This window comes from Anser anser (genome assembly GCF_964211835.1).
Source record: "Anser anser genome assembly, chromosome: 4".
Classification (NCBI taxonomy): Eukaryota; Metazoa; Chordata; class Aves; order Anseriformes; family Anatidae; genus Anser; species Anser anser.
Genome location: NC_139724.1, coordinates 68,790,268 through 68,809,385, shown reverse-complemented (window position 1 = coordinate 68,809,385; position 19,118 = coordinate 68,790,268). Strand labels below are relative to the sequence as shown.

Sequence of the window (19,118 nt, the reverse complement as noted above, 5' to 3'; positions counted from 1 at the left end):
AATCTGAAGACTCCTGCGCTTTAGTTCTGTGTTATTTTTCTGGTGGTATCTGTGCATGGCCTTTCTGGAGTTATTTATTTATCAAAGAAGAATTGGTGTCTAACACTAGATTTGTTAAAAGAGCCTGTGACCCGAACTACCATTTGAATTGCTTAATAACAAAAGTTAGATTCTCAAAACATCTGCTTTGCTCTTGACTCTAAAGTCTACAAGCCTAAAAATGGCTGGTGAAGGACCTCAAGAGCTTAGTTATTTGCTTCTCTATCTGTCTATGGCTACTTTAGTCTTGATTTTTAGTCACTGCTGAATAAAGTGGTTTGTGACTGAATACCACTAATGCTTCTTTGAATATATCTACTAGATTGATATACAACAAATGAAACTGGATAGTGAAGCATGCATGTTTTTTTCAACCCAGTCACTCTGGTTAGGTAACATGTGGCCAAACTTCATGTACATCCTCTGCTTGAGATTTACTTGAATTTTTGCCACCATTTTCCTAATAATGTTATAATCCTCAGAGAATGAGGAATCAAAGTAAGCTTTTTCATATACTGTTCTTCGAGTTTTGCACTGGAAAATTAAGCATTTGTGTTTGTGGGATATTATAATAACAAGATCATGGGAGGGCATTTGCCTGAATCTGTACATCTAGGTTCTGCCACTGCCTTGGAGCTCTGTGTTGTAGTTTCTGCAAGTCTGTGGGAGAGCTTCCCTTCCAAAGTTCTAAAGTACCTAAAACATTAGACTAGGAGAAGTGATTTCAAATAAAATATATATATTTTTTTTCAATTAAGAATGTATTTTTTTTTTGTCAGAAGATTAACTGTTTTATTTAGCAGGTATTTTTCTTCAGGTACTGGGCATATTGCTGAGAACTACACCAAAGTTTTTTTGTAATTCATGCCTTCTGTCTAGGTGGCAGCATAATTTCACCTCAGGAGTTACACTTGTGTAGGGGTCACAAGCTATTGTCAAGCAATGGGCACTGTGGGAAAAGAAAGATTAGATTTCATGGAATAAATGTTATTATTTTGTGATAGTATTAGCAAGTATTAGATAGTATTAACAAGAATTACTCCATGCAGAGTATGAAAATTATTCTAAACACTTCCCCCTAAACTAAGAATAGAAACAGTTTAGCAGCACCTGAAGCTCACGCTGTGTTTTGTGGTGGACCCCTCACATATCATCCCCATCTGGTAACTTTTTGCCCAAGATTTAAAATTAATTAATTAAAATTAGTACCTACAAAGTGATCCTGATGTCTGCTTGTGTTGTATGTGTCTTAATAAAATAGGTTTTATTAAGAATGAAGAAAATAACTTTGTGGAGTTGCTGCAGGAGAGGGGTGGTGTTTTGTGTATGTTTGAAAATGTCCTCGTGCCCTTTTATGCCAATGTTTTTTTTTTTTCTTCCATCTTCTGTCTTGGATAGCTGTAGATAGCTGTAATTGTGTTCTTGCAAGTATCGTTGAGCAAAAAAAATCTTGCAATGTATACATAAATTAATCACGGGAGATCTTTTACTATGTAGATTTGTAAGCCTTGTCATAATGGCAGTATTGTCATTTTTGTTTGTGGCTGTGATATATTATTGCCTTTTAGTATGGATGTTACAGAGAAGTACAGTGTAGGAGACATCAGTGGACAGGACAGTCTTAAGTTTGATTTTATTCTTGCTGTCTCTAACATTCACTTTGTCATTCAGAGAAGATTTAAGTGGAGGGAAAAGAAAAGTACAAGTAACCATTTGGTTGATTCAGATAAAATAGAAATACTGAAATCTCTTATATACTTTTGGGATACAGTGACTAGTTTTTTTTTCAAAACATCCTCTGCTATTCTGAGAATATGGGCCTTTGCGACTATTGCTTGTGCGGTAAGAGGAGTGTTTAAAATAAAGCCAATTAACTGTACAGGAGTAAAATATGTTTGAAAAGGGGAGAACTGGGTGCATCAACTCTAAAAATTTAGCCCCGAATGCAGTGTATTCCACAACGTGCTAGGGTTACGGTGAGCTAACATACTATTGCATTTTATTTTTCCAGTGGGGATAGGAATTATTTCAGGAATTCTGGCGTTCTGACAGAACTTACCCTTACAAAGCAGACAGAATTTTAGGGTCTTTTCTGTACATACTCATTCTGCTTTAAGTCCCTCCATTGTATTTTAAACATGGGTTGATCTGTTTTCTTCTTTTCTAGGAGACGATAGGAGTCTTTCAAGCTCGTCTTCGGATACCAGCCACTCGGATGTTAGTGTGGGGAGCAGATTGACAATTTGGCCTGAACAGTCTTCAGCCAGCACCTCGCAAGAGAGTCATGGACTGGCAGCTGCAAAGGGCATTCATCTTGGGGAAGAAAAGACCCTTCCAGAAGGGGCACGTGGCATCACAAAACCACCTCCAAAGCCCCTCCGATCCAGACAGCTACAGGAAATAGGTCGTCAGAGTTCTTCTGACAGCGGAATTGCTACTGGTAGTCACTCCTCTTACTCTGGAAGCTTCTCTTCCTACGCTGGGAGCTTGGACATTTGCCACGGTGATGAGTTTGGATCGTTGCTAAGCCTGCCATTGAACTTTCCTTCAGATCAGAATTTATGTACTTGTCCTCACAGTGAGCCCCAGAGAGGTGCGGGATCAGAGTATCAGATTCCCAGCTCTCTCAGACATATTTATGACACACCCAGGAGTTTGTTACAGGCAGCTGCTAAAGATGTGCAACCGAAGAGTGCAGATTCCACGCTACCCAAGGACCAGACCCTGCCGCCTCATGGTGCTAGTGACCCGAAACTGCTACTACCACGCCTAGAAGCACAGAGGGCGCCTGAGCACAGCCAGGACCGAGGGTGGCCTTCATCCTTACTCCCAGAAAGCACCAAGGACTCAACTGATGAGACACATGTGGATTTTGTTTCGAGGTGGTCAGATACAAAGCCACAAGGACAGGTGTCAGACTCCAAAAGTAGTGAGTTGGCACCACCTAGTGGAGTCTCAGCTGACCCCTATGACACTTGTAGCCCCCACCTTGGGATGACAAGAGCTCTTTTTTCCGCTTGTCCAATCTGTGGTGGACTGAAGGTAAATACCTAACACTGAGCAGATGCTAACAAGCCTTACTTAATAATAGAGCATGATTAATTTAAAATGGCTTAACTTGCAAGTCATAAATATTATTATTTCCTTTATAATTGTAATAGGTATTTACTTTTGTCGTTTATGCTCGAGTTGAGAGGCTTAGTACACAAGTTCCTCAAAATCTGTGCCTGATCAAGAAAACACTGAATAATATAGGCCATCAATCATTGCTTTTAAATTGGCCAGTTTTGTCTTTGAGAGTATGTGAGTGGCTTGTGGTGACAGAGATGGAAGCTTTACAGGCACATGAGAGGGCTGAATTTGTCATATAATAACAATAATTTAGTATGGAGGTCATTGATATGTCTTGCTGCTGGCACTTCAAAAGAAGAACGAAGGGAGGCCAAATAGCATGTGCTGCTCTTTAGGGTGGCCATAGTGCATATTTTTATGTTGTTAATATTTCTCTTTATTAATGCAGTTTGTGAGCAAGTCTTGCACAAGAAGAAGCCAGATTAGTGAAGCTTCTTACTGGGGAAAGAGAAGATAGCACAGTTAGCGCGGCACTCCATAACAGATCACTGAATCCAGTATGGTATTTATAACTGGCCTCTGACAGATACTTTGAGGAGGTATACAGAAGCAGTATACTTGCAGGGAAAGTTATTTTTGATCAGCAGTCACAGAAAAACTTAAAACCTGAAGCATGGAGATTCATGTACCTTCCTAAACACATTTTTATCTCTATCACTATCTGTTACTATGACTTTGTTCCCAAAAGTTTTCTGAACCGTTAAATTCTTGACTTTTTATGGCAGTAAGCTTTATACATTGCATGAAGAAAATATTTCTGTTTTTTATCCATTCTGGAGAATACTTTTTTTCTTTTCTGATAAACAAGAAGAAGGTAAAGCTGTGTTGGTGAGCTCTTGAAATGCTGGTAAAGTCAGAGGGAGTGCTCAAATTAGGAATGTGTGAAGTAAGGATTCAGCAAGGGAGACCTCTGTATGAGGAATTAAGTACTGCTGTTGAAGTGTGTACTTCTTAGTTCAGCATGTGGGATTACGTAAATCACTGCTGTGAGAAGGACTTGAATGTCGAGTGAGTTAAGAAAGAAATTGAAAGATTTTAAACTTTAGGGGCTGTTTTCTTCTCATGTGATGTTTCATGTATTTGCATCATTGGCTGCCTTCGCATCTGAGAACTAGATCATCCTTTGTGCCTGAGGTGCTTGTGTGGTTCTGTAACAGCAGTGCGTGAGCACCTTGGACATTTCTTTGTGGTGTACTTGTGGCATTTGGGAGGAAGGGGAATGCTGGTGTAGGAGGTAGAGGTTGTGTCTGTGCTGCTTTTTAGGATCAGTGTTCTTCAGAGGCCATCCAAGCCAGCCGTCTGCGAGCCCTCTAGCCTAATTTTGAAAGCTTGGCTTGATGCAAGGGCCTGAGACTCAGCCTCCCACTTCTGCTCTTTCTGCAGTGCGGGCAGTGAGGTGCTCCCTGGTGGTCAGCCTCCAGCTTGGCTTTGTTGGGGTGCAGCAAGGAAAGAACCTTTTGGGCTGGGGTTAGCTCATATGGTCTAAATCTTTATGGGTGCTCGGAATTGTCAGTTTAGAGATGATCTTACCGATGCTTTCCCTGGACATCTGTGGCAGACAGGCAGTTGAAAGTAAGCATTCTGTTATACGGCTTCAGTGCTATTCAAGACTAAATTGTGCCACTCCTTCTTTAACTGCCTGGTCACCCCCATGACATACAAACCCACATCTTTTATTTGTGTGTGTGTATATATATATGTTTAAATGTGTGTATATGTATAAAAAGATATATATTATTGTGAAGGGCTGTCAGGTTTCACAGTGACTCTGCTAGCCCTACTAATATCAGTTGGCAAGAATCTCAGGAATAATCAGTAAGCAAATTTAGTGACAGAGAAACGCTGGTGCAACACTTCTACTAACTCTTGTTTTAGCATCATATGCACATTTTTTTTCCCTTACCCAGTTGAAAGTATTTGGGAAAGAATTTATATTAAATTGAATGATTGACGAATTTATTTTTACTTTGGAAAGAAAAAAATAACCTTTTGATACATTGTCAAGTTATTTTTAGCAGTATTTAATAGGTACTGTGTTTGGCTTTTCTTATGGCAAATGCATTGAAAGCAGAAATCCATTGCTGTAACTAAAAAACAATTCTTATTTCTCATGCTCTGAACGGCATTTAATTGAGATACGGTTAGGGCCAAAAGGAGTTGATTTATGAATTAATGAAGACATCAGGTTTTCACATTTATTCGAGCTGATGTTCAAAAGGCTTTAGTGTGCCAGTGTTTGGAGTGCCTTTGCAATTTCAACTTAAGCTGTTAATTAAACTGTGTTGATGGTTTTTTAATGCCTCCTATTCCAAGTGAGTGGGTGGCCTGAACAGAGGAAAGCCTACAGCAGTAATGATGCATGGAAGCGTTTATTTTCTGCCCTGTATGTAAACCTTGGCAAATGGAAGTTAGATTTGGGGATGTTGTCTTTGTGTTGGGAGTTCAGCATGTGAAGAGCTGGAGACAGGGTGCAGGATGAAGACGTGCACATGTGGAAGGGCTGGTGGCGTTTGGGACGGGGATTGACTAGGTTAAGAGCCACCTGCTCCCCTAATGACAAGGTTGATGAGGAACACAGGGAGAACATACCCTGGGAGTGTGCCGGGGTTTAAACAAAACAGGGGAAGGAAGCCTTTCTGTTTGACTCTGGATGAAGAATAGAACCAGCATGAATAAAACCACTAAATATTGCTTCTTTAATTTCTATATTGTATTTCACATTAGACATTGGGGATTAATAAGCAAGCATGCAGGGTGATTTGCTTTCTATCTTATGTTATTGTAGTGTGCACAAGATGTTCCTCATTATAAACTTCTCAAGGTGTGCCTTTGCTATGTAATTTTTGCCTAGGTGATTTCAGTGCCATAGATTAATGCAGAGATGAATTCTGTGTGTATTGTAAGAATATTTTAAGTTCAGAATGTTGAATTGTTGTGGGATTTCTAAGTAAGGTGTAGAGATTTATTATTAGACTTAATTTTCAGCTACTTAGCTGATACTAATTTGAGGAATGGCATTATACTGTAAGTTTGTTGCTCTGTAACTTCATTTGATGCTGTAGTTTGAGAAACTGTCAACTTTTTTTATAGGGTGTCTTTTTTTACACCACCACTGTTTGTAAATTTTCTGAAAAATAAAATTCTTTTCCAACTGGTTTTGTCCTTTTCCATCTGACAAGTATTGCTTATATTTTTGCTTCGCTTTTTGTCCCCTGACCTTCATCATCTTGCAATTTGAATTAACATGGAATGACTCTGGCTTTCTCTTCTTACTGCTTAGTGTTGTACTCAAATCACTGTTGGCAGCTCAGAATGTGTCTATCAACAGGAATTACTTTTATGTATTTCTGGTTCACCTAAACTCATACCTGTGTTAGGAGTTCTTACGTATGTAGAAACATAGGCTCGACTGCAGCTTTGGTAGTTAACTTGCCACGATAGAGGATAAAAGAAAGCATCAGTTTGTATGTGTCTGTTGTCATCAGTCCTGTACTGGCACTCAGCCACCTATTTTAGTTAATCATTTAAAAATACCAAAGCCTCCTTGGAGACAATGGTCCCGGATTAGGAGCAGATCCACCAAAGCCCTCTGTGGGGGCCCTACGTAGTATTTATGTAGTTCCTGCTGCCACAGTAACTGTGTGCATCAGACTTTGAATTGCCCAGCATATCTGTACCAAGCTGAAACACAGGGATGCTGCGGTCACCATGCACAAAAGAGCTTAGGGACTCTGTCAGGTAGCAGGACCACAGCTCTGAGTGGCTGAGAACCTCTCCCTCCACAACACAGGGAGACCTGGCACCTGCCTTGGGGGGCTGTGGGGCATTGCTTACGTGGGGAGTTGCTTTGATTAGCTGATAGGAAATTCACCTCTGTTAGTCTGTGCTGTAGAAACTGCTTTATTTTGCACTATAGCTATTATGAGAGGGCATGTGCATGTCTGTGCTATGATCTTGGAGTAGGCATTTCATGCAAGGTCCCTGCAGAGCTTCTTAAACAAATGCAACCTTCTGTGAGTGCAGAGTCGTAGGTAGGTGTAGAGCTGCTGTGCATATTTCTGTTTCCATCGTGCTCTGCAGACCAGGGAGATGAAGCCTAGAGAAGCCCAGGCCTGCTTTGTGGTCTTGCTTGACCTCACTTACCAAGGTCACGAGCAGCCTGTAACTGGGCTGGGAATATGGCCTCTGTCTTCCAAATCCTGTACACAGCCCCAAACGTGGATTTTGCTGGTGCATCTTCCTTCACTGTAGACACTACTTCTGGAAGGGGTAGAAGAGAAGGCCTGTAAGGTGTAAGCTCCTGTAGTGGGACTTGGGATACAGCAGCTGCAGCCTACACTGTCACATTGATGTAACAGCAAATACTTTCTTTTTTTTTGGCTTTTAATTTTTTTAAATTTTTAGCTTTAAATTTTTGCTTTTCTAAAGCAGTATTAAAATAAAGGAACCACAGTAGATCATTATATATAACTTTATTGTAGCTACTTCCTCCTGCTGGAGCCATTACCTTCTTTCCCCACGAGATTCAAACATTTTATGTTTATCTTGTAATGTGTTTATTTCCTTATTTTTCTCTTAAAGCATAGCAACACGATTATTAGTAGCTACACGCCTTTTACTTGTCTTTTCAAAGGTTTTATTATTATTGCTATTTTCTATATTATTGACGTGTGATGCTGTAATATCTTATGCTTCCTCCCACCTTCCAAAAAGCTCCAGGCTGTCTAAATCCTCAGTTGAGAAGGATGCATTTGTCATCTTCTGTGGTGCTGTTCCTACTTGTCTTTCCATTTTAATCTCGGAGCTCTGGGCAGTTAGGCATCACACTCACGGTCAAAACTATAAAAGGAACAGTTCACACCTCAGAAGAATCTGGAAGTCAGTGGAAGTAGATATCGTGATCTCAGTAATGATGTGTTTGTGAGGTCTCTTATGCTTTGGTGACCCCTAATTACGGGTACTATTGGCTTTTGGTATGAATTAGAGAACTTGCATTTGTGCTTCTTTTAAGATTTAATTCCACTTGTTTTTCTTTAAGTCCTGACTGTGACACTTAAATGTGCAGTGAGGTGCATCTGCCGTAACTTGGGTCACCACTTTATGAAGTAACTGTATGCACTGAACAATGATTTGACAATTATTTCTACTACAGTTATTGTAAAAGGCTCAGAAACTTTTACAGTAAAGTATTGTTATTTTCTGGAATTTTCACAGATTTAAACAAATCTTTAAAAACACTGATTTCTTTTAAAACACATTTTTTTTTGAAATAGAAGAAATCCATGATCATTGCTGCCCTTGACAATGAAGTGCAGTCATTTTTGGAACTGGTTTTCTGTCCTGACAAACGCATACAAGCACCACGCAAACCAAAGATTGGAGGAAAAATATGTTCTCCAGTTCAAACTGACAGAGGAAAGAGTATAAAATATGTGAGGGGAGTGTCAGGCTCAGAGCTTTTGTTTTGTTTTCCCTTTTCTGGTTTTGGCCAGGACCCCAGGTATGCCATGGAGTTAACAGCCTTCATCTTACCAAAGTGCTGTTGGGTCTGCTTATGCACTGTTTTAAGATGTTCCTTATTAGCAGTTCATAGGGGAAGGATGATGATTATTTTTTTCTTGCACAAAATAATGGCAATAGAACAATACTAAACACTTATTGGCAACAGTCTTCACCCCCAAATAACGCAGAGACCAAGCTTCCTTTTTACTTTGTTCTTGCTGGTAAAGGCTTATATAGATGACCTTTAGAAAATGATTTTTTTAGAATAGAAATTTCTATTTTAGAATAGAGATTTTCATGTAGATGGCTTTGCTTAAGAAGGTCACTTAATGGGTACAACGCTGGATTTGAGATATTACGGTGAAATAGATATATGCACCCTACAACAATTGTGCAGATTGCTTTTGCCACTTACCTCTTATTTAACAAATTATACTGGAGATACTCTGCATCTCATCTATCACAAAAGAATCTCCAGCATTGTGCTAGGAGTAAAGATTGAAATCTGAATTCAGAATAGCAGGAATTAAGCTCTTAGCACTTCTTGGGATCAGGCACTAAAGTGAAACAGACACACTGTGGTCTGCAGTGGGAAAGGAGGTACCTGCCAGAGAAGCACTGGTAAGTGAAATGGTATTAATAATCTCGAGAGAAGAGAGCATCTTTCCTACATGCTTAGAATGTAGACAACGTAGCTCAGCAGAACTCATTCTTCTGTACCAAACAGAAATGTTGCTGGATTGCTTTTCTGTCAGAGAGCCAACGAAGATACTGATAAACCACAGTATTGACTGTTCATACCCATCAGAATGAACAAATGGGCAAATCTACCTCCTCCCCTAAATACAGTCGAGCTGGATAACAGCTTTTATTATTACTACAGCTGATGACTACTTCTTCCTCTGTTGGGAGCAATAGCTTATCTGAAGAGAGAGAGAAAGAAATGTTTTGAAGGAGGAGGAATCTGACAACAAAAGCTGGAAAAAATTACTCCTTTTGGAATGTAGGATTTGCAGGGTTTTTGTTTTTGATCCAGTTGTAGAGAGACTCAGCAGATTGCTGGGAATGTGGCCAAAATGGAAAAGTGGAAGATTTTTTTCCCTCTTTTTGTTTCTCTCTCTCGCTTTCTTTTTCTTTCTCATATACATCCATTTATTTCTGGAAAAAGTCTAGAGAATCCTCTAAAATGTTAGCAGACAACATTTTCCATCTTCATTTTCTACAAGGTGAAAGTAGAATTCACCTGGGGAGGCAGATACCACAAAAAGACTGGGAGAGGGTGGATTAAGTTGCACCATACTCAGAGGGAAGTGAGTAGCTCCAGTGTCAGCCCCAGACTGATTCCTAGTGGTTCCTTTGATTCCCAAGTGGTTCATTTCCTCCTGTAACGTCGTAAAAAATTTACTTAAAAAAAAATCTCAATTACTGACTTGCATTTTTGTAAATTGATTGTAATTTTTATCAATGTTATATTTTTAAGATCATGGATTGAAGAAGGCTAAGCAGAAAATACTCTGCTTTGATTAAAAGTTACTGATACTAAAGTAATTGCATGGGACAGAGAAGGAATGGGTGAGTGTCAGCTGGATAGCAATCATTCAGATGGGATGTCTGGAGGTTTGACAGCAGCTCACTGCCAGTAGATAGGAGGAGTGAAAATAGATGCTCAGTACTTGTAGGGCCTTTCCTACCAACTCCTTCTCACAGAGCCACTTAAAACTGCGAGTATGGAAATTAAAAGGATGAAATGTGTTCTACCAAAATTACACAAACTGCTTACATTCTTCCATGATTCATGACAACGCATACGAGGGGAATTAGTTTGGGGAAGATGCCCGATACACTCAATACTTCATGATACCTGTGGAAATACTGTCAAGTGGGCTGATGATATCTGATAGCAGAAATACAGGCTGGGCAGAGAATGGACTGAGAGCAGCCCTGAGGTGAAGGACCTGGGGGTGTTGGTTGATGAGAAGCTCAACACGAGCCAGCAATGTGCACTTGCAGTCCAGAAAGCCAACTGTGTCCTGGGCTGCATCAAAAGCAGCATGGCCAGCAGGGTGAGGGAGGGGATTGTCCCCCTCTGCTCTGCTCTTGTGAGACCCCACCTGGAGCCCTGTGTTCAGCTCTGGGGCCCCCAGCACAAGAAGGACTTGGATGCATTAGAACAAGTCCAGAGGAGGGCCACAAGGGGGATCAAGAGGCTGGAGCACCTCTTGTATAAAGACAGGCCGAGGAAGTTGGGGTTGCTAGGCCTGGAGATGAGAAGGCCCTGGGGAAACCTTACAGCGGCGTTCCAGTACCTAAAAGGGGCTGCAGGAAAGCTGGGGAGGGACTCTTTGTCAGGGGGTGCAGTGATAGGTCAAGGGGGGTGGCTTTAAACTAAAATAGGGGAGATTTACATTAGATGTTAGGAGGAAATTCTTCACTCAGAGGGTGGTGAGGCGCTAGAACAGGTTGCCCAGAGAAGCTGTGGTTGCCCTGTCCCTGGCAGTGCTCAAGACCACGTTGGATGGGGCTTTGGGCAGCCTGGTCTGGTGGGAGGTGTCCTTGCCCATGGCAGGGGGGTGGGAACTAGATGATCTTTAAGGTCCCTTCCAACCCAGATCGTTCTATGATATAGATTTGTAGTGGTCAGATTAGATCCATAAGCTATCTGTCGTGTAGAGGTTGTGATATAAGTAAATTCTTACTGTTTCTAATAGAAATGTTCAACCCTATACCAAGTCATACTACTTGGCTCATAAAGAGCAAATAATGTTTTCTAATATTGGCTTAGCAAAGTTTAATAACATGGTAACAACATATGGGCAATGTGATTTTTGCATTGGTTAGCAAAATGATAGCAGTTGTGCCAACAAACCTACTGAAGATGACATTATTACGTGCTACACAAAAAAATCGACTACCACCACCACCACCAAAAAAATGCACTGAAATGAATTTGAAGAATGAATCACTGGAGTATATATGATCATAACAGAAGGAACACTTTCCTTAGGTAGAACAGACAGAAAACGTGGGTAAGCCATTCTAGTATAGGAAGAAAACCAATACGTACCCCAACAGTTTTCAAAAAGGACTGTTTTAAAGTTGCCTTGTAATTTCATGTATTGCTTTATTATCATAGTTACAAATATTTCTGCTGAAAGGCTAGGGGATGTGCCTACAGGAGAAAAGAAAGGCAGTTCTTCAAAATTCCACATAGCAGAGACTGGACAGCTGGGGTCTATTGTTCCAGACCTCAGGAAATACAGAAGGAAACCATCCTAAAGTTTGTTGTTTTTGCCCTGCCTGGCTTAATGTTTGATATGTTTTACAAACTTGGTAGCTATGCTGTAAAGCCAGTGGTCTAAGGCAGACTCCTGGTAGGATTTTGTGATGGTGAAGTGCAGATGACAGTGTTTTGAGTTTTCTCTCACTTTTAACAGGAGGGAAATCCCAGGGTGTGCAAGAGAGAGAAGAAATTTGAGATTTGGACTGATCCAGAAATTTTGCATTATGGTCTTATTACTATGGCTCTGACCACCTTCAGTCTGTGAATCTGTATCTGGATAATATTTGCTTACCAAGGCTATTGTCAGGATTGATCAGAGGGTGTTTCTACAGTGCTTTGAATATGGACAATTCTATCTGAGTGCTAAATCTATTATTAAATCTGATGTTTTCCAGGCTGCAGTGAGAGAGCCAGAAAGTTGTTTGCCTTTCACGTGAACTGTGAACAGAGAAGGAACTCATTAATAAGAGTTACTAAAGAAGAAAATCAACCTGCCAAGATGGAGCAGCTGCTCTACATTTTTTTTTTTTTGACATGCTGGAAAGTCTATCACTAATTTTAATAACTTCAAGAAATAGTTCAGAGCCATTTTCTAGTAAATGAGAAAGATCAGAGTAGTGGCACCGAATATATTATCTCCACAGAAAAGTTTTGTGTGACATAGAACTTGAAGAATGGGGTCTTTCAAGAACTGCAGCATTACTGGGAAGAAGTTATTAATGCAGGAACCTTTGCACTCAGTGGATTTAGAATCTGAGGACATGGCTGTTGAAAATCAGTTCTTTATAAACATGGGATTAATTAGAGGGTTGAGGTATTTTTTTAGCATTTAGAAAGGTCTAAGATATCAAGAACATGCTTGAGAACGGGACTAAAGTTCAAGCAAAGTTGCAACAACAGAGGAAGAAAAGAAAAACATAAAAGCTGGCAACATCCTTATCCAATAAAGAATTTCTGTGTTCTGGAGAACTGTGTCTTTTCAGAATCTAGAGACGCATGCCCTTAAATGACTATAATGACTACGGAGAGGCATATTGCATCTTTTTTTTTTTAATTATTATTATATTTTTTTTTCTTTGAGGTCAAAAGCAGTTTTGCCTGACTAGGGAATAGGTAAAACTCCAATGTGTGAGAGCCACAGGGAACTTGTGGAGCAGTTCAAGGTGTCTGCAGCTGAGTATTTCAGCTAGTCAGCTTGACCCATCTTAAGTACGTAGATACTGACTGTTGAGTTTCTTTGGTGCTGGTTAAACTCAGATCTAAGCCAGAACTAAGGTGACACAACAAAACCTTAAAGTTACTGCAACTGAGCAAATCCTTTTACAGTGTAAAAAAATAGTATTTACCCCACGTTTTACTAGTTGCACACAACCTTTCTGTACCGTTCTTAAATGATGTTATGGAGGGATGGACTTCCCAGCGTTCTGGCCATCCTTGCTAGGGTAATAACATCTTAAGTGTTGAAGGATCCCTTGAAAATCTTGAACTTGCTTCAGGGAGTAATCCCACCCACAGGCATAGGACAGAAGTGTAGGAAAAATGTTACGTGGAGCAACTACTGTTCCTTTTCCATCCCATCTGCTTCAGCTCCAGTGAAGTTTGGTGCATCAGTGTCTGCCACAGCACACATTTTTTGTGCATGTAAAAGTTAGGCTGAGCTTGCTGGGGTAGGTTGGGGCTGTTAAGATCAAAACAAGTGGCGGTTAATGTGATCCATGTGATAAATGACAGCCAGGATGTGGTAAGTGAATGCCAGAGTGTTATGTACAGATTCTAGGCTGCAGTAAAGCCTCTCTGTTGCTCTGCATTTATACCTCCCTTTGCTTTAGTTTTTATGTGCTTCCATGCTGCCTTTCCTAAACCAGGACAGATGAAAGAAAGTGGTCCATGAGACTTTGTCTGATGCAGCACATTCCCACACAAGTCCAAAGGGTGGATGGAAAAGGGGCTTTGAAAGGGACTTTGTGCTCCTAAGTCTTGTCACATGAGGATATTGCGCTATTCGCAGCATAAACTGCAGCAGCCAGCTGTCAGTCAACTGAAATGACTGTTTCAACAGCTGGGAATCAGTGGGACATGAGCTTTGGCCGTGTTCCCTCTCCCCTAGCCACATCCTTTGTAGTAGTTTGGATTCTGTGGAATCCTCTGCTAATTCAATGCTGATTGGAAGCAATTTTGAATGCACAAGAAATTCAAGACCGGAAAATATTAAGGAAATATAAACCTTTTCCAGAGCTGGTTTATTGCAAGGACAGAGAAATGTTAAGTGGGCTATATCAGGGCTCGTAACTGTATACCTGAATCCTCTGCAGCACTGGCAAAACTTTTCCAGATGAAGTTTGCAAATTCAACTCGTTCCTTGAGACTGAAAGTTAAGCAGAACACATGTGCTATGGAGATAACTGCTATAGAAAGCTTTGGAAAGCTACAGAAATAATTATACCTAATAATTTATAGCAGTGCTTTCCGAGGTAGGAAAAGCCTGTGAGCAGCCCCCATGCATAGTTAAGTATCTGTATCCTTTGAAGCTGTGCAGTTTAATTATAGTTTCATTACCTTTGACAAACCATAATTTCAGTGATGGCTGGGCTTGTCTTAATCTTACTATTTTGAGCTTTCTCTCCCTTGTTTGTCCTTTTAGTTCCATCCATTTCTTTCTAGTGTTGATCACTGATTATCTTGTTAATCATTTTTCTGGCAGAAGTTGACTAACCTTAGCTATAAATGTGGGATTGCAATTGAAAAAGAAGGAAAATGAATGCAAAGATGGTATGCAAGGCTTTAATCTTTATTCTTCATAGGTTCATAATTAAGCCCACTCTAGTTCTCTCTTTGTGTGGAGCAGGATGCACAGGTTATAGCAAGGATTCTTTTCTTCATGTCTTTATGTGGAATGGGCTGGGAGGAAGGAATCAAATAGTTAGTCTAATGCAACTTGGCATGGTTCCTTTGCCTACAGAACAGGCCCAAGTGTATTTTTAGTGCAAGTACAAGCTAAGCTCTCACTGTCGAACACTTTGAGGGAAGTGGAAGAAGCAGCAGAGCTTTCTTAGGGCAGTCCCTAGGTGAACATTTCAAAATGGTAATTACAGCTTAAAATAAACTTTCTCCATCTGTAAGAATCAGTAGACATAGGTTTAATTTGTCATAGATGTTTGAGATTTTACTTTGCTAGCCGTTGAGATATTTCCATATTTCAGCCCTTCTTTGTTTGTTTTTCACTGTAGCTGCGGTGGTGTACTTGAATCCATGAGTTCCCTTTATTTTCTTCAAGGACAGATGACTTGGTTTTACAGTCCTGTTGCAAGCAGAAAGCTGTGTAAAAGGAAAACCTTCTGCACTTTTGTATAATATGTGGAATTAATTTTCTGCTAATCGGGAACTTTTTAACAAGCATAGTTGTGGTGAGTTAGAATGCTTCTCAGTGCCATTGCATAAGAACTCCTTTGAAACATGTAAAATGTCTCTTACACATTTTGGCTGAAGTCATCCCCCTTCCTCATCAGAGAAGGAATGGTTCTGGGTCAAGAATTGAATGAATTATTAGAGCTTTTGTTTTATACATCTCTTCCTGTGTAAATTTGCCATAAGGCACCCTTTCCTAATTGAGAAGGCAAGAATATCTGAATCCCTTTGTGTGTGCATGTTAATGCCTGTCCTTTGCATTTATGTTCAGTTGCTGCAAGCTTCCTGCTAAGCAGTGCTTTCGTATTGACTTTAAAAATCTTGAAATGGGATAGTGTTCCTGCTGCAGCAGAGCTCAGTTATTTCTGGGATGTGCTATTGTAAGAAAATGTAGAAAAACACTTTCCATTTGTCAAGCTGTCCACATTTCACAGGTGTTTCTGCGCTACTGATATCCACAGTGGTGGAACTGTCAATCTTGTGAACTTCAAAATACGAAAGAGATGGATCGTGTGAGGTGCTGCATCCTGTCTGTGTACGCCCTGCCTCTTCCGTGTCTTTTACATACAGAGCAAGAAGAATGGGGTTAGGAGACCAAACTGCTTATTATCTGAGCAGTAAAATCTGCTTTTACTTGGACCTACTTGGGCCCCATCTGGGGCTTATTTTCAGTGGTACAGTAGTTTTGTCTGAGTCTCTACCCTGAGTGGATTTCATTTGGTACAGAATGAGTGGAATTTAACACATCTGTTGTACAAGGAAGCTCAGACCAGCAAATGTGGGGAAATTGAGTGTATTTTAAATATAAAATATTCTTGCAGTAGTGTAATGCTACCCCCTGTTGGAAATTAGAATATATGAATTTAAACTGGAATACAGGGAAGTGTTTGACTTTGTGTGTATGACTTTCTGTCTATTATACTTGATAGGACTTTAGAAGTGCCAGTCTCTATTATATACATATATATATGTATATAACTTATATAAATACATATGATTTTTTTTTTGCATAAATAGAAGATTCCCCCCAAGCCACGTCATCAGAACTGAATCCTTTTTGAAATAATCTTTTCATGTTAACATAGGTGTTTTTCTTTCTTTTTTTTTGGTAAGATAGATGTGACACCAATATGTAACCTCCTATAGCCATGTTGATTTCTGTTGTTCATAAACATCCATCCATTCATAAAGTCCTTACCACTTCTAAAAGAGAAACACATTCTGTCTTTCTGCATGGCTGAAGTTACTGTACACACTGTAATTCAGCTGTGTTACAAATAACAGCACTCATGTTCACCCGTGACAGTGTGAATGGTTAAAGCAATGCTGTGGGTGCACTGCTGAGCCTTCAACAATCAGAACAAATACATATTTGAACTCTTTTGCTTAAACATCACAGCTGGAGTTTCTGTATGTAGCTTAGGAGAGTGGCTTAACTAACAAGACGCTGGCTGAGCAAGGCTCTGAAAGGGGAAAAGGGAATGTAATGTTATTATGAAAACATCCCTAAAAAGTTGACAAAACTATCACAAGTTAGAAAAACTGCTGAGTGTCTTATGCTTAAATTAAAAAGTGTTCTTTTTTATAAAATTCCAGAACAGGTCTTCTGCTACTCTGAATCACCACAGCTCAGCTGAGAAGTCAGGGGGAAGGCAACATACCTGATTTTTACTGCCTGGAAGAATTTGCTGTATTTATTTTGGCCTTAGGAATATATTATATGCTGAATTTAAGACTATATCAGGAGTATCCGCCCTGAATCTTAGATCTGAATGTCTCTTGAGAGGAATCTCATAGCTGGAGAAAAAAAGTTACCGTTTCAGAGCTTGAATGTACTTGATGGTTTATTTTATTGGCAATTGTGTAAGGAGTCTTTCTTGTCCTGAATGGCAGAATGATTTTATGCAATGGTGAAAGATGAGGCAGTAAAGACTGATATTAATGCATTTTATTCTATATCTAGCATCAGCTCATAGGTGTATTTGTTCAGGGTTCTGTGCTCTGAAATGAGGTGATAAGTACTATGCCCCATTGTTGTGTTTGATGAATATACCTTATGACATTTGCATATGGTGTTTTTATTTCTTATGAAGAATTGTTTTTAGTTCCTGCTTTCTAACTCCTGCATCAATTCTTGGCATGTTTCTCACATACAGAGAACAAAAATTATTTTAGAGGCAATTTGCTGTCTCTTGCTTAGCCATTTCTTCTGGCTGGCTGAATTCTTCAGCCCGGCCATAGCTCCTGCTATGAAAGCCGTCCTCTGAGGTGAAAGGTGTCCTGATCATAATCCAATGTCTTTGTGGTGTGAGGTCTGTCATGAAGCTTAGATGAGATCCTATGTTCTGGAATACTCATAATCATTACTGTCTGCCTTCTGAATGGAGTGGCTTATATAGATCCACCTTGAGGATTTGCTACTGCAGTATCTCTCTCTGCAGCTTGTCACTGTACCATACCCATCCTTGTAACAGCTCCCTGAGAGAAAGAAGTGCTTCTACCTGCATAGAAATCAGTGCTTCTGATTTTTCCCTGTGGTTAAGGACAGATGGATCAAATTCCCAGGGGAATTCAATCATCTGGAACCAACATAGCTTTATTATTATTATTATTATTATTATTATTATTATTATTATTATTAAGTGCTGTAAGAAAAATAAACCTTAAAAATAAACCTTATGAAATTAGTTCAAAAATGTAAGACTAAAAATACCCTGAATCTCTGTTTGAGGGAGGTGGTGGAATGTCTTTGGTTACATCTCAAAAGCTGTTGTGCTTTGGGACATTTCTCTGTAACCACAAGCACAGAAAACTGATACCGGTGCTAGGGCCATTTCTGATGGTTTAGCGTTGTGTGCCTTCATACTCTGCTCAGGGTGAGCTTTATTGTTTTGTGTCAGCTATTCGTGCCCTTGACTTTTTTTGGTCTAGCCTAGAAATATGCAAGCTTGACTTGTGGTAGTGCCTGGAAACAGACACAAACTTCACTGATGTGTTTACACCAGCTATTTTATATGTACTGGTTGGGATTGCATAGCTGTCTCCTTTAGCATTCTGCCTAAACACTTTTGCATGTAATGTGTGATGTTAAAAGGAAGTTATTTAGGTTGAAAAGCTAAACCCTTTACTGTTAAGGAATTGACAGATTTACAGTTGCTCCTGCTGTCTTGATTTTACCAACACGTGTCTCTCTTAGGCAGTGAATGGGGCAGATGTCCCATGGAAAAGATGATATGTGACCATGTAATTAATTGCATTACAGTCCAGTTTGGCACAGGACTAGTGTGACTCTTTGGTATATACTAATCCTAGGTCCATTTTTGAATACCAAAACAAGAACAAACCATGTTACTTGTTGCTGTGTCAGCTTCCTCGTGCCAGTACCATATTGGTAGCAGGGCATGAAATTTGACCCTTCAGCATCGCAACCCAGACTCCTATCATCTGAATTTTGGGGCTATGGCCACCAGCTGGGAAAGGCTTTCATCTCCAGGTGGAAGCTGGGCAGCTGGGTCCAGGTACTGGCTTTTGTGGCAGCCATGGCAGAGGGCTCAGCCCAGGCTTTCTTACTGTCTTAAGCAAACAGAGGATAATAAAGGGAAGGATTGTTTTTGTTGTCCTGCTGGACTGTTGCATGCTGGTGACAGTACCTTCATGGGCCTCATGGCGGCCTGCAGCTCCCTCACGAGGGGAGCGGAGGGGCAGGCGCTGAGCTCTGCTCTCTGGGGACAGTGACAGGAACCGAGGGAACGGCATGGAG

At 40.2% G+C, this 19,118-nt stretch overlaps 1 protein-coding gene across 3 annotated transcripts in view; it reads left to right on the top strand.

Moving 5' to 3' along the window:
• Window positions 1–19,118, top strand: part of DOK7 (docking protein 7) — a 68,263-nt gene that overhangs the window by 25,203 nt on the left and 23,942 nt on the right. For 2 of the 3 annotated variants that reach the window (XM_083832749.1, XM_083832748.1), the window contains exon 7: window positions 2,207–3,081. In XM_083832749.1, the coding sequence (XP_083688875.1) occupies window positions 2,207–3,081 (875 nt within the window). Of the gene's footprint in view, window positions 1–2,206; window positions 3,082–12,348; window positions 17,869–19,118 lie in introns of those variants that run through there. The other variant, XM_083832750.1, reaches the window with a different exon arrangement.